Source organism: Girardinichthys multiradiatus, chromosome 18, assembly GCF_021462225.1.
Source record: "Girardinichthys multiradiatus isolate DD_20200921_A chromosome 18, DD_fGirMul_XY1, whole genome shotgun sequence".
In the NCBI taxonomy this organism is placed as follows: Eukaryota; Metazoa; Chordata; class Actinopteri; order Cyprinodontiformes; family Goodeidae; genus Girardinichthys; species Girardinichthys multiradiatus.
In genome coordinates, this window is record NC_061810.1 from 27,221,942 (window position 1) to 27,237,818 (window position 15,877).

At 37.4% G+C, this 15,877-nt stretch overlaps 1 protein-coding gene across 1 annotated transcript in view; it reads right to left on the bottom strand.

Annotated features, from left to right (window-relative positions):
- Window positions 1-15,877, bottom strand: part of grik4 (glutamate receptor, ionotropic, kainate 4) — a 585,146-nt gene that overhangs the window by 117,811 nt on the left and 451,458 nt on the right. Inside the window, exon 9 of the mRNA XM_047391909.1 lies at window positions 3,659-3,820. Within this exon, the coding sequence (XP_047247865.1) occupies window positions 3,659-3,820 (162 nt within the window). The remainder of the gene's footprint in view (window positions 1-3,658; window positions 3,821-15,877) is intronic.

Genomic DNA, 15,877 nt, shown 5'->3' on the forward strand with positions numbered 1-15,877 from the left:
ACAGAAGAAAAACATTCGACCATCTTGGTGCTGACTACTGACTGGAGAGATCGATTCCTAATAGCTGTGCAATGAATACCTTTGCCCGGAGGGTCTTAGAGTTCAGGACGTCTAACCAGGTCTAAGATATAATGGGGAGCTTGTCCATGTAGTATGGAGGACCAATCCTGCCATAATTGAGAATAAATACATAAATAAATAAATAACTTGATAAATAAATAAATTACTCACCTAATCAATAGTTTAAAAAATAAATTAATGTGTCTTCAAGTGCAACAACATAAAAAATAGAGGATTTATTCAATAAATGATCAATATTTCAGATATACAGAGGTTTATTTCTTTTATATTTATTACCTCATAGATATATTTCTAAGTACAATATTCTTAAAAAGCTTGTTTTTTTTTTTTTAGATTTCTTTGTCCTTCTAATTCTCAAACACATTCTAGTTGTATTTTCTCCTCTAATGTAGTCCTGTTGTAAATGTCCCCCAGTGGATTTCTCTGAGCCCATTTATTCCCATCTTTCATCTTTACATTCCTTGGTCGCTGTGTTGTTTTTTCCATCTCAACTTTCATCTGGAAATGTTAAAACAGAGGGGACGGGACAGAGACAGAGGGGTCGGTCTTTGGAACAGCGTCACCCACTCGACTTCTCGCTTATTGGCCGTGGTGAACCCTGTAGGAACTACGTGCTGAGTTCAATTATGGATGCCTGGTTTTAAAAACAATCTGGTAGCAATTGTTTACTTCTGTTATTGCTAATAAACATAGAAGGGTTACAGATTTGGCAGTGGCATACTGCAGCTAGTCAGGATTGTTAACGATATCGTGTAAACTGTCTGAGAGATGTCTTCAGTTTGCAGGGACACGTACTGACGCTTACAGGCCACTTTCAAGGGAAAAGGCTTTGTTGTCCTTAAGCCACTTTGTAACTAATTTGGTGGTAGGCTTTGGGTCATGGTTCATTTGGTGACCCAGTTGTGGCAAGCTTTAACTTCCTGGCTAATGCCGTGAGATGCTACTTCAATGTTTCCACATAATTTTCTTTCCTCATGATGCCATCTATTTTGTAAGGTGAACCATTCCCTCCTGCAGCAAAACACCCCCACAAAATGATACTGCCAATACCATACTTCACAGTTGAGATAGAGTTCCTGGGCTTTCAAACTTGCCTATTTTCCTCTAATTGTAATGGTCTTTATGGCCCAAAACTTCAATTTTAGTTCCATCGAACCACAGCGTATGTCCCATGATGTTGATAGTTGCATACAAATGTTTTAAAAGATAAACATGGCACCTTCAGGCATCTGGAAATTAAACCCAAGGAAGAACAAGACTTGTGGAGATCCCCAATTCTCTTTTGATGTCTTGGCTGATTTCTTTTGATTTTTCAATTAATTAACCTATCAGAAGGTCATAAAGCCATGGCATCATCACCTGGGCCTTTCCAAATTGTTTAAAAGGCATAGTAATCTTAGAGTTTAGCTTAATAAAGGAATGTGTTAAGTACTAATGGTGAAATTATGGTATTTCCCAGCATCTGAACCAATCACAGTGATTTAATCCTTTTTTAAATTAAAGTTAAACATTTTGGAATTGGGTGGCCTGTCATATAATTATATACTAAATTCCCACTCATGTAATTAAAATATTATAATTTCAAAAGATTTTAATTTAGATATTACCCAATTCATACAATCACACACTGTATAAATAATTTAAACCAATTGATGACTAAATCAGTTTATTTTTAAGAATGTTTTAATGTCTTACAATTGCATTGTGCACAAGCAGGAAATCATGCCATTATGCATTTTATTGGTGTCTGAGAGCACAAATTCTCTGTAATAGCTGGTATAGTTCCTGATGTAATGCTAAGCTTCTGATTTTATGAGCAGGGCTTAAAGACAAATGGATGAGAGTGCTGTGCCTGGATGGCCTATTAGAAAGTCAGATAATGCCCATAAATTGTAGTCCCATAAACAGCAGTTTATGAAGGCAATTTACCATGTTTTATTCAGAGACTTTGAGAATTAAAACTCCAGTGATCCTGTTCTAGAAACTAAGCACAACAGCTTACTGAAAAAAAGAAAACAATTTAGAAAATCTGTATAATTAAAATGCACTTCAGTCCTACAACCACAGCCAGATGAATTGAAGAAATATTTTTTAAAGCAAAAAGCATTGCAGAATAGATTTAAACTGAAATTCTAACAGTTTAGATTATTATTAAATAATTTAGGAGGAGTGTTGGGAAGATAGATATGTCCTATGATGGCAACTTGGCAAGGAAGAAACAATTTTATAAGTAATAAGGTGGTGCTAACCAATGCTAATGAGATGTCTGGGAAACAATAATTACTGAGAGCATCACAGGAAATTACAGCGGTTAATTAGAAGAATGTCATATTTGGATCACCCAGTGTCTTAGTTTGTTGATATGTGCAACAGGGGAACAACACAAGAATTGTTTCCTGTAAAGCTAAAAAAGTCCTGAGTAGATATAATGAGAACCATTAACATTGTTAGACCAGCACATTTGGAGCAGAAGACCCAGGATGTATTACGAATAGCCCCCGGATTTAATTAAGCATTTTAAAATGGATATCCATCAAAAACCCTGCATCAGGTTCTTAAAATGTGATTTAAATTTCACATGTTTACCTAAAATAAGCAGAAGTAGTGATGCAGTCATTAGAAAGTTTACTTCCTAAGTCACAGAAGTACAACTGACACCAATGGAGGAGAAAATGTTTCCTTCTATATCTCCACAGAACTACGTTAGTAAAGAGAAGGTATTTTATCCACCTCAACTCATTAAGGAGTTCTCAAATGTTTTTGTCATTAACTATAAAAAACAAGTAAAAACCAATGTTGTGTTAGAACAGATGAATCAAAATAAATACAAAAAAACCAGTCAAACAAAATAAGGAACAAATTAAAGAAAAATGATTAAAACTTTGAAAAATGTAAAGGTTTTAAACATCCCTGATTATGCTTTTCTTTCATGCAAGAAGGTTTTGTTCTTTAAAATGAACAACACAAAAATGTTCTACTTCAAAAAATTACAGTAGAGTGTGACTCCTTAACAGAAGACATTTTAACACTACAGATGATTTATTTATTTTGGCAAATAAGTCTAAAATCTGAATGACAAAAAGCGAGATGACAAAAAGAGATTCATTTTCGATGAGATTGTTGGTGAAGTCTCAACATAAATAAAGTTCTATAAGCTAATCAATTGGCCAAGATCGGATAAAATCAAATTGCAGTTTGATTACTGCATAACTGTATAATTTTTACAATTAAAGGAAAGAGAAAATAGAAGTTAAGGTGGATAACGCTCAGATGAGAACATAAGTTATAAAAAGGGAATTTACTTCAACAAGACGATTGCATTAATTAGACTTTCTAGTAAAAATGCTGTTGTTTCTGAGTTTATTATCAACCTTAAGTAAAATAATTGTACGCATTTTTAGAAGTCATATTCAATCAAAAACCCAGTGGGCAGAAAACTGATACATGTCCTTAATTGATACAATATCACATTTATGAAAACTATGTCACCTCTGATGAGAACTAAGTGTTATCCATTATTCTTATTGTGCATCTTAAATCTTTGCTGCATGTGAGATAATTTCATGGGGTCACTAACCGGAGTCCCAGCAAAGGGTGCATGGTCACAGTTCTCCTGCCAGGAGCGGTTGAGGCTTAGCACGAATTCCTGGAAGAAGGGATGCGTTTTGTTGAAAACTGAAAACCCAACAATGTTGACCCGGTGGTCAGCCACATCATCTAGTCGCAGTAAAGTGAATTCCTGTGAGGAAAAATGAGACAGAAAGAGAGGAAATGGTTACAGAAGGCAGAACGCTTTGACTAAGGCGGTTGTTTTCTGCCATAATCCAGAATAATTTTTTTAAATAACAACAAATTATATATTGAATAGGTGTCAAGGTAAAAACGGTTATGTGTTTATTAAACAGGTTTATATGCAATTTCATCTGTATGACTCACTTTCCTTTAACTTTCATTACTGATGTGGATTTGATGTGTAACAGCTAAAGCATTTTCAATATTTAGCTATACATCACTGCACAAAATTAAGCATTTTCCACTGCCATATGCATTTCCTCCCTTGGAGGTCACTGTACAAACAGTGTCGTAGACACAGTGCAAAGCAAATGTATTGGAATTACCTACACACACAGAAAGAGACTGTGACAAACTAGAGAGTTGATGGGAAGCAGATAAAGGACACTGAGACCTGTGGAGAAATGGGATGGAAATCCATTGCATACTAATGTCTTGAAGGTTGTAAAAAAATGGAAAATAGAAGTCATTTGTTATTTTGTTCTTTTACTCTGGGGACAATCTTGGCCTGGGAAACAGCAGAGAGGGTGAGAAATGAGGTAGTGCAGGAAAAAGAGAATGTAGAGGGCTGACAGCAGATGGACGTCTCCTGAAGGTTAATAGAGGTGTCAGAAACCAGTTCCCCCTCAGGTGGCGGCCTTCACCTGTCTTCCTTTCGTGCCGTCTGCCTTATGAGAACAGGACCAAGCCCCGTCTGCCTATCTACCTGTCTGCCACCAAGGCCAGGGACTCTGGAGATAAGAATAGTTTGTGGGGATGGTAAATACTGGAGAGGAGAGCATGATAGGGCTGGCAGTGTGGGAGGAGAGAGGTGGCATATGAGACTGAAAACAAACAGGAATGAATGAAAGGAGTTGGCTTCAACAGTTAGCTACTGGAAGAAAACAGACCTTTCGACACTGATCTTAACTGTACAAACAAATAATTCCACCATATAGTATAAAACAATCTTTTGCTATTAACATAAATAACATCCATCTTTTCTCACTACGAGAGGTCAAGTTTTTCAGCAGTACAAAAACTTATATTAAACATAAAAAATAGACATTCAAAAGCATACCCTATGAAGTTTCACTACAATAAAAGCTCAACAACCTCTGTCACCCAGTTTCTTCTCTTGAAGTCTTTAAAGAACACTTTTTGCATGAGGCTAAATTTTAAGAAATTAAGCATATTTTGTAGGGCTGAAACTTAGATACATTAGATTTGATTTATAAATAACAAGGAAATAATAATAAAATTAAGTAATTTAAGCAAACTGTGGAAAGTAAACCCATATGCCATCTGAACCAGTGCTTAAAATAATAAATATCAAATCTCCAACTGCAAGTGAATGAGTGAATAATGCAAACTACATAGCACTTCCCCATATGTTTGGCAGGTGCAAAAAGAGCCAAGGGTAGCAGCCTACACTTTAAAAACTGGGTTTGTGATCAAACATCGCTGAATAACAGGAATAAAAGTACGTTGAAAACTGCTTTGACAGTAAACTTCACTGATGATTTTTATTACAAAGCCTAAACAGAGAAGATCTGTTGAAACAGTGAAGCCATGTTTATTTTCATTTTCACCCATTCATACACACAATCACACACCAACAGTGGTAGACTACAATGTAGCCACAGCTGGTGTGGGGGGGGGGGTTCATTTAGGAGATGAACCCCTACCACCTGAGCTACCGTTGCCACCTACTGGCATGGCATTGCAGCATTTCTGATGCATCTGAGAGGCCATGGAGACATGATGAAAAAGCATTATTTTATTAAAATATCCAATACAGAGTATAGAGTATAGTACAGTAAACGTAAAAAGTGTTAAAATGTTTTGTTACGTAAAAAATTAAACCATAATAAATACAAATCTTTTCCCACCTTTAATGTGACATATAAACTGCACAAAAATTTTAAATAGCATCTACTATCTTCATTAAACAATACTGATCCATGCTACCTTGCAAAAGTTCACTTTTATTTAAAAACAACAAAAACCAATCTGAGTCCACAGATTGGTTCTGCCAGATTTAGTTCTAAACTAAAGCTAGGACATTCGAAAGATTATTCTTGCGAAGCCATTCTTTTATTAATTTTTAATATCTGCTAGACGACATTGTGGTCATTGATAAGCAGCAGAAGGGAGCCATTGTGATTGATGTGGCCATCTCAAATGATGGAAACATCAGGAAAAAAGAACATGAGAAAGTGGAGGAATGCCAAGGGCACAAAGAAGAGCTAGAGAGACCATGACAGGTGAAGACAAGAGTAGAGCCTTGTGGTCATTAGAACTCATGCAGTGACCCCTGCACTGGAGAAGTGGCTCCAACATTTACCTGAAGAAACATCGGAGATCTCAGTCCAGAAGAGCATCGACCTTGGAACAACAAAGATACTGCAAAGGACCCTCAATCTCCCAGACCTTTGGTAGAGGACCCGAGCTTGAGATGATCAACCACCCACCCCACCCAGGGGGACAGGGGTGGGAGAGAGAAGAACTGTGTTTTTTATAAATAATACTATGGATTTTTTTTAAACTTCTCATGATTCACTCCTTTGTACAATAATTCCATTTTGACCCTTTGTAACTTCTCTCAAACTATACTTTACTTAAACGATGAAAATCTGAAAATAGCAAGAAAACTCTACAACTCTACTAGGTCAGCTGAACTTTATTATTCAGAATCTACTGAATTAATGGCAGGTTTGAACTCAAGAAGACTGAATGCTTGAAACCAACAATGGTTAATTTAAGGATTTATTTGAGGATGTGCACATTTATGCCACCAGATTATTGCAGCAGTTTCAGTTTTTCTTCTTCCATTTTTCACTTTAACAGATTTGTTTTTTTTTACTGGACTAAAACAGGATATTTGTGAAATTGAAAGTTGATTAATTTAATTTTTACATCACATAAACCTGTCACTGTACCTGGGACTGTGTACACTTTTTATGTGCAATGTAAAGTCTGATGAACGTTACGTTTTTTTTGTGTGTGTGACAGGTCCAATTTGTCATTCTTCCGAGTGCTTCTTGTCTTTGGTTAGTTGTAATTGTAACTTATGTGGCAGCTTGAAATAATGCAAATGTAGTTATATAGGTTTTATTTAAAAGTAAAGGGGGTGGGTTTAATGATATTGGATCATTTAAATTGTAGTAATTTTACAGTTTTCAAGCTTTTAATGAAAAACCACTATGTTGAACCAATGTGTTTGGGCAAAAGCAGTGGCTATTACATGTTATGGAGTGAGACAGTGCAGAATTTACGGTGCAGAAAGAAAATGAACCAAAACTGGTACAATAACTGTTCTCAGCTCCCAGACCTTTAAAATGCTGTGAAATGATCACATACTAGGATGCATCCTAAATCCTGTGAGGTGTTTTAATAAAAAATAGAACTAGCAGGGTGACATAAAAGAAAAACGAAGTAAAAAGAGAAAAATAATGTAATCCTAGGGTAAAAACATAAAAATGTCCTTTTTATCTATGAGAAGAAAATAGACAAAGGGGTATTAAGTGAATCAGATAATGGATATTTACATACAAATGGTGAATAGGTTCATGAATTAAATAACAGAAGAGCAGGAAGGTGAAAACAAGCTCTCAGACCATAAGAGGACTCGGGATGAGTCACTCCACAGTGAAGTAAGAAGAGACTGAGCTGATACTAACACGGATCAGAGGAGGGCAGGAAGAAGCAGGGAATATTGACTTTGAGTGGGAGGCCTATTATCCCTGGTGCTAACCTCACAGAAACCTGTGAATCCTAAATGTTTAATCATGCTGGCAAGCCACACAACATTTCTTTTGCCTGTTCAAGAAGGCAGTCGAATGGAACTTTATTAAAATGTTGACGAATGCAGTCCAGATGAGAGAAAATGTTTAATATGGACATTTTAGAGAGATATAAATAGATTTAAAGATAGATATATGCAACATCTGGAGGACACATATCCTGGAATGGTGGGCATTTCAATGGGAATGAAATATAAGATTTAATTTTAAGCAACATCTCTTCACAAGGCTACAGTCTGTGTTTACTGGGATATCTGAACAAAAACATTTTCCTCTTGGAGATTACTACAACAACCAAGCACAAATACTCACATTTGTGTTATTGAAAAGACCCCATTCAGCTTATTTTAATAAAAGGAACAGTCGCTCAGTCTTCCCTCCTGCTGTCACAAAAGAGGTAGTTACTCTAGATTTGGTTGCGGGTTTATTTCTGTAGGGGGAAGTGCATTGGATTTTGGTACTGAGACGACCATGCCTATTTCAGATTGCACCCTAAACTGGATTTTTACATGTAAAATCAATGTGCATAGACTTGCTGTGAACTCTCAATCAAGAAATACCTTTTTCCACCACAATTCACAGTGCCTTACCAAAATATCCGTATCTTTGGACTTCTTTTTAACATTACAGAAATGTTAGACATTTCTTTATTGGGGGAGCAGGGCCTAGTGCAAGTCGAAGTTGAGATAAGGTGATTCATACTTTATCTTAATGAGTTGTTTGAGGACTGATAGGCCATTATGTGAGTTTGTTCCATATTATCTGTGTTTTCTGTTCCTCTCCTGTCACTAACCAGCATAAAATAGATCTGCATACTAATAAACATGCTAAATCATTTCTTCATTATCCCAGCTGCTAATTCTAAAACTAAAGCTCTGCTAATGGGCAGTATCACGCCACCAGGCCTCATACACACATTAATATTTGAAAATGTGTCCGGACCTCAGTAATTTTCTGCTTTGTTTAAGATAAAAGATTTATCAAAACAATGCTTTCGAACGGCGTGGTTTTCTAAGTAGCTCCACCAGGTTACTGTAGGAGGCGCTGCAGCTGTATAAGGCAACCAAACTCATTGTCAGAGTCCAGCTGACAGAAGTAACAGCAGTAAAATATTCTACTTTAATTCTCCAAATAACAGTTCACTAGTCTTCACCCTTCATAACACTGTTTAAGTTTAGTTAGAATAGTTACCGCCCATTGACAACATTGTTGGATTTGTGTTGGCGCATTGCACAAGCAATGCGCCAACACATAGACTAATGATGTTTCCATTTCAAGAGCTAATGTTTCCATCCATTAAATTAAGACAAAGTCTGTTTCAAAGCTCAACTTTGAGGGGAATAGTGTGATGAAAAGACAGAGAAGTGATGAAGGTAAGAGAGATGAAATAGATGGCTGCTGTCCATCCACTCCAGCCAGGATACATTGCTGAGACCCATGTCCTTGTGTTGTTCAAAACAAAAAAAAACTGACTGGCCTTTATTACATTTACTTTAGACTACTACTGACCACGGATAGATTTGACTGCAAAGAATACAGTACAAAACTACAGTGTCACTATTAAATGTGTGAATTACTTAATAAAGCAACCTCAAATATATTTCTGTTCTTTTAGAAAAATATTTCAAATCTAAAATGAATTCAGGCTTAAAGACAAACTAAGACAGGTGGATAACTTTAGTCTATGTTTTCGATTTGTCAGGAGAGACAGGTGAGACTGTGAGTACAGAAATAAGAAGTATGCTAAAGTCTTGTGTTTTGAATGTGTTTGGGCAGTATGAACAATCAACATTCATATACACTAATTAATGGCATTTCAGTGAATCCTCATGGTTGTGCCCTGAGTTCCTGTTACTTCAAATGATGTCGCTCCCCATGGATTCACACATACAAATGAATGTCACATTTAAGTCACATATGTTTTAAAGAAATGCTTCCATTTTAATTAAGTTTTGGTCTTAACTGTAATTGATGTGCAGGGGGATAATGAGTGGTGGACCTCAGTCTGGAGAAGAAGAAGAAGGTGTGCTCTGACTGCCCGGTCCCACATGCCCGGTGTTGCAACAATCAGCTGGCCAGGTATGATTTGAGTATAACGTACACCTTTGCTACCGGCTATGGTGGCTTGTTAAGTCCAAAGAGACGTATGTTTTCTACAGTTGGTTCGGATCGGGGCCGGTTCGTATTCAGACCATAAGCGAACCGCACCAGAGTCTGTTTGGAAGCAGACCAAGACCACCTCAAAAAGTGGGTCTCCGTTCGGTTGTTTGGTCCAGATCAGGGTTCGCTTGAGTGTATTCACACCCGCACAAAAAGTCCGGACCAATGGGGGAAACGAACTCTGGTCCGTTTAAAGCGGACCAAAAGTGGCAAGTGTGAATACACCCTAATAGTTGTCCTGTGGGCAGATTCTCCTACCTGAGCTGTGGATTTCTGCAGCTCCTCCTGAGTTACTGTTGATTTCTCCACTCTTTGTGAGGATTTTGCAGAACATCTGAATTTATACTGAGATTAAATGACACACAGGGGAATTTTGTTTACAGATTAAGTCAGTTTATAAGGCTGTTTGTTGGAATGGATTACATTTAGAGGTATTAAAGTGGCCCAGCAGTTTATTTTTACAATTTTACTTGTTCTATTGTTTTGTTCTTCATCCCTTTTTCCTCATAATGCAAGTCAGTTTAATTCAATGATAAATTCACTGTACCTGGATTACTGCTTTTAGTTCATCCTGTTTATTACAGGATGTGGGACTTTTGTTATAAGGTCTTTTATAAGGTTTTCTTTTCAGGCTGCAGCAACTAAGAATAATATAATTAATATAATAATTTTAAAATAAACTCTAATGCTTTGATTATTCACCAGATTATCGATATCTTGTAAAATTAAACCCAGTAACCAAGCCTTTTGAGTCATATATGTTCCAAATATATTTTCAGGACTGCTAATTCCCTGGCTGGACTTCAAACACTTATCCAAACATGTCAGAATACAAGAAATATCTTTAATAATCTTTTCTTTAGACTTCCTCTGTGTTAAGTGAACCCTTAAGAGGCTTCATAAGCCTTTTGGGATTGTCCATGTAATTACTGACTAAGTATACTTTCACAGATCATTAAAGTGAAAGCTGTGCAAATGGGGCTATCATTAAGCATGTCCCTGAAGGGCGACATTATATTGCATGTATGAATATTTGAACACATGTAAACTTATACTGCAGACACAAAATGAGGGGCATGGTTACAAACACCTAAAAAGAGTTTCAAATACCTGAGTCTGAGAAGCACATGCTCAATAAAAACCAAGGTCACCAAAATATCCTCGAGCTATGCCTGAAAGAAACTAATGTGTTGCATTTGAGGGCTTTAGGGCTCAGAGCTTGACACACAAGCACATTTAAATTCAAATGGTGATATGCATAAGCACACACAGAAGCACATTTTATCAGAGCATATTACACTGACATACATTAATTTTCCAGGGACTTATTATCTGCACTCCTTGCCAAATTTAACCTTTACCTTAATATTAAGTCTACACTGCAACCAGCTAAATAGATGTATGTCCCTGTTGCATGTGTAAAACACATTGACAGAAGAGAAATAGGATTGGACCTTAGAAGTGTTTTTGCTGTCCTTTTACTTGTTGTAGTTAGTTCATTTTCTTCTTTCATGTCTACACTGCAAGAAGTGTGGCAAATATATCATGACAACTATTTTACACTAAAACCACAATAACGACTTTATCACAACTTCCCTTCTTAAAAATATAGCTCTTAAAGAAAAGCATATATCTGTGAATTGAGGCCAAAGAGTGTTTCTGAACAGCTGTAATGAGTTTGTGTATTTTTTTCTAAATAGCATCAACTGACATTGGTACCTTCATTCACATATTTAACACTTAAAGTACAGTTACTAGTTTTTTTGTAACCAACAATATATTTGAATTACTATTGTAAGCAACGTCAACATTTAAGCGCACTCTTGGTACGTGCTTCATTGTAGATATGTACCTGCACAGAAACTTTGAATGGATAACAGTTTAGCTTTTAATTGATTAAACATTTAATTGTTACCAGCAACAGTATTGCCATTATTGTTAGTGTCACTGCCATTGTGGTTGGTTGGTAATATGTGTCATCATCTCATCACTTTTTTATTAATACACAAATGTATTCTGTATAACAGGTAACTATTGGGGAAAATCACAGCCTACAGCCTAAATTCAATCTTTGTGTTCCTACTGTGTTGTAAATCCAGCCAGAGAAAATACAGTTAAAAGGATATTGTACTTCAGGTGTCTCTCTTGTTCCCATGACCCTCCGTGAGGCCTGAGAACTGCTGAAATCTACTTATAAAACTAAAATAAACAAAAATAATGCATATGAGCCATCCTTGCTCAGTAAATAGGAGACATGAAAGAAACAGTGCATAAGAGGACAGTTGGTTCCCATCAGAGTGAACAAAAACAAGAGCTGGAGGGTAAAAACGAACAGCAGACAAACCAACTGTCACCCCTGAAAGGGTGCATGGGACAGATGAACAGAATGACAATAAGAATACAGAAGAGAAGAAGAGCTGAAAGTTGAACCAATGAATTGAGAGAAAGGTGAGACATAGGTTGGCAGAAGTGAAAGCTTAAGAAGCAGTGGAGGAGTGAAGCAGAGTGACAGAGCAGGGATGGAGGAGGGGTGTGGGAATGACAGCATGGCCGAGGGCCCGTGACACTGGCTGTCACCTGGAGATCAATCAACAGTTTGAATGTGAGCCAACCAAGCAAAAACTGTTGATTCTCCCTCCCACTTCTTTTCCCCCTGAAAATTCACATAATATGGAAGCCCTAGATGTATCTAGCTCTCAATCTTAACTCCCTTTTCCCTTCTTTATTGTCCCTTTTATCATTTTAGATAGAACTCCACATCTGTTTGCTTTCTGTGATTTCTCATTATTTTTACATGTCATCCTTTCATACAACCACACACAAACCCCGCAACTAAAAAAAAGGCCAAATATATGACCACTGGTGTTTGGAACAAAAAAGTCAGCTTGAGCAGTGAATAATGAGATCCCATGAGGACTGATTCAGCTGATAGTAGGATACTGAGTTATGAAGCGTACCTCTCCTTTACCCCCTCTGCACCCTTTTCCCATCAACACACATAACACACTGGCATATTTCTTAGGAGCCATTCTTAAAAAATACTAAAGGAAATTTACCCTTTCATACATCCAGTCATATAGATTCAGTTACTCAAATTCAAGACAAATGCAAAGACAATCTACATAATCTAGACAAGACACAATTTGTCTATATGTTATAGGTAAAATTTAGGTATATTCCCCCAAATGTGACAATCTTTTCAGATGTAATGTTGAGAGTTGTGTATTATATATGCTTGTTGTGTTTTAAAGAACAAAAGCTGCAATCATTGTCACCTTTTTCATTGTGAATTTCATCTCTGTATTTTAATGAGTTTGAGTCATGTTAACACCGTCAGTCTCAAAAAAACCTATCACGGAAAAAAAATATACAGCATTAGAATAAACAGAGTTTGTTTATTGTGAGAATTACCAGCCATTGATGTAGGTGATGTAAAAAACATGATGGTAATTTCAAATTAGTCACAAAGACAAGATTCAGCTACTTATTAACTTTTAAACATCAGAATTTAGCATTAGGTTGCATCTTTAAGTCAAATAATGTACAATAGATTAAGAAGAGATATACAATTCTATACATTGCACTGAACTGCACTCCATCCATCCATCCATCCATCCATCCATCCATCCACCCATCCATGCTCAACCAGACCACAGAAGCAAAGGCAGTTATTTGCTGTTCCTGCGTTCAGCATTAATATTGGGTGGTTTGTGCTGTGTTTTTCAAACTCTAGGATGACAAGTACCAGTAAAGGTGCATCTAAAAAAATAAGAATATCATGAAGAAGTTCAATATCTGTTGTCTCTCATTTCAAAAAGTGAAGCTCATATATTACACAAATTCATTAAATAAAGAGTGAAAGACTTCAAGACTTAGTTTCTTGTAAGTCCGATGATTATGGCTGAAACAAAATGAAACCCCAAAATTCAATGTCTCACTAAATTAGAATATTTTATAAGTTTAATATTGAAAACTCATGGTGTCACGCCCTGATCAGCTAATTAATCAAACGTTTTCCTGACCCTCTAAATGGTTTCTCAGTCTGGATCAGTAGGCTACACAATTATGGAGAAGACTGCTGACTGGACAGATGTCCAGAAGCCAGTCACTGACACCCTTTCACAAGGAGGAGCCACAGGAGGTCATTACTAAAAAGGCTGCTACAGAGTTCTGTATCCAATAATTTTTAAAGAAGGTTTGGTGGAAGGAAATGTATGGTAGGAAAAGGTGCACCAGTAACAGAGACAACTGCAATCTGGAGAAGATTGTCAAGCAAAATCTATTCACATTCAAATAATGATTCTTGAGACGTGTGAGGTCCCCTACTGCCTCAAACGATCCACCATCGTCCCGGTGCCCAAGAAACCCACCACCCTAGGATTAAATTACTACAGGCCTGTAGCCCTGACATCTGTGGTCATGAAATCCAGGTGTTGAAGCACCCCTGCAGTTTGCTTACCGAGCAAACAGGTTGGCAGATGATGCTGTTAACTTAGGCCTTAGTTCATCCTGCAACACCTCGACCACCCAGGGACATACGCCAGGATCCTGTTTGTAGACTTCAGCTCGGCCTTCAACACTATCATACCAGACATCCTCCACCAGAAGCTCACCCAGCTCAACGTCCCAGCCTCCACCTGTCAGTGGATCAACAGCTTCCTGACGGACCGACAGCAGCAGGTGAGACTGGGGAGCATCTTCCCCGAACCAGATCAATAATAATACTGCAATAATAATACTATTTATTAATAATACTGGTGCCCCCCAGGGGTGTGTTCTATCCCCACAGCTCTTCTCCCTCTATACAAATGACTGCACCTCACTGGACTCGTCCGTGAAACTCCTTAAGTTTACAGATGACACCACTGTCATTGGACTGATCCAGTACGGTGATGAGTCTGCATACAGACAGCAGGTGGATCGGCTGATACACTGGTGTTGTCAGAACTACCTTGAACTCAACCCACTCTGGAAATGGTGGTGGACCTTCGGAGAACACCACCCCCATACACCCCCCTCACCATCCTCAACAACACTGTATCGGCCGTGGACCACTTCAGGTTCCTAGGAACCACCATCTCTGAGGACCTGAGATGGTCTTCACACATAGACACTGTTCGGAAGAAGGCCCAGCAGAGACTGTACTTCCTGAGGCAACTCAAGAAGTTCAACCTTCCACAGGAGCTGCTGGTCATCTTCTACACTGCCATCATTCAGTCTGTCCTGTCTTCATCCATCTCAGTGTGGTTTGGCTCATCCACAAAACAGGACAGGTGCAGACTGCAACAAATAATCAGGAATGCAGAGAGAATAATTAGGACTGACCTTCCCTCCATCCAGGACTTATGCAGGTCTAGGGTCAAGAAAAGAGCTGCTAAAATCTTTGCAGACCCCACACACCCTGCACATAAACTGTTTAGAGTTTTACCTTCAGGCCGCCGCTACAGAGCACTGTTTACTAAAACCAGCCGCCACAGAGACAGTTTCTTCCCCCAGGCTCTTTCTCTGTTGAACATTTAATAGAGTACCAAACACATCATACAGATGTTGCAAATGCACCTTTTTATTTATATATGTGTATATTTGTATATTGTAAATATGTATATTCTTTAATGCAAAAAACAAAAACCAGAGAGCAAAAGTGTACCGGAGTCAAATTCCTTGTTTGTATGTATGAACTTGGCAATAAAGCTGATTCTGATTCTTATTCTAATATGGTCAAAACAACTTCTGTTTGCCAAATGCCAGAACAATAAACGGGAAGTTTTTTTATTTGAGGATTTCATTAAACTTTTTTTTTAATTCAGAAGATTCCATAGATTTCCTTCATTTTTAATTGAATTTATTTGAATTTTGATTTTCCCATGATGTCACACAAAGAAGCTGAGTGTGTTTTTAAAGTACATCCACAGGAGTGCCTCCATTTAACTCAAATGTTGTTAATTAACCTATCAGTGGCTTACAAAACCATTGCATCATCACCAGGGCTTTCCCAGATTTAAATACAGGTCCTTCTCAACAAATTAGCATATTGTGATAAAGTTCATTATTTTCTATAA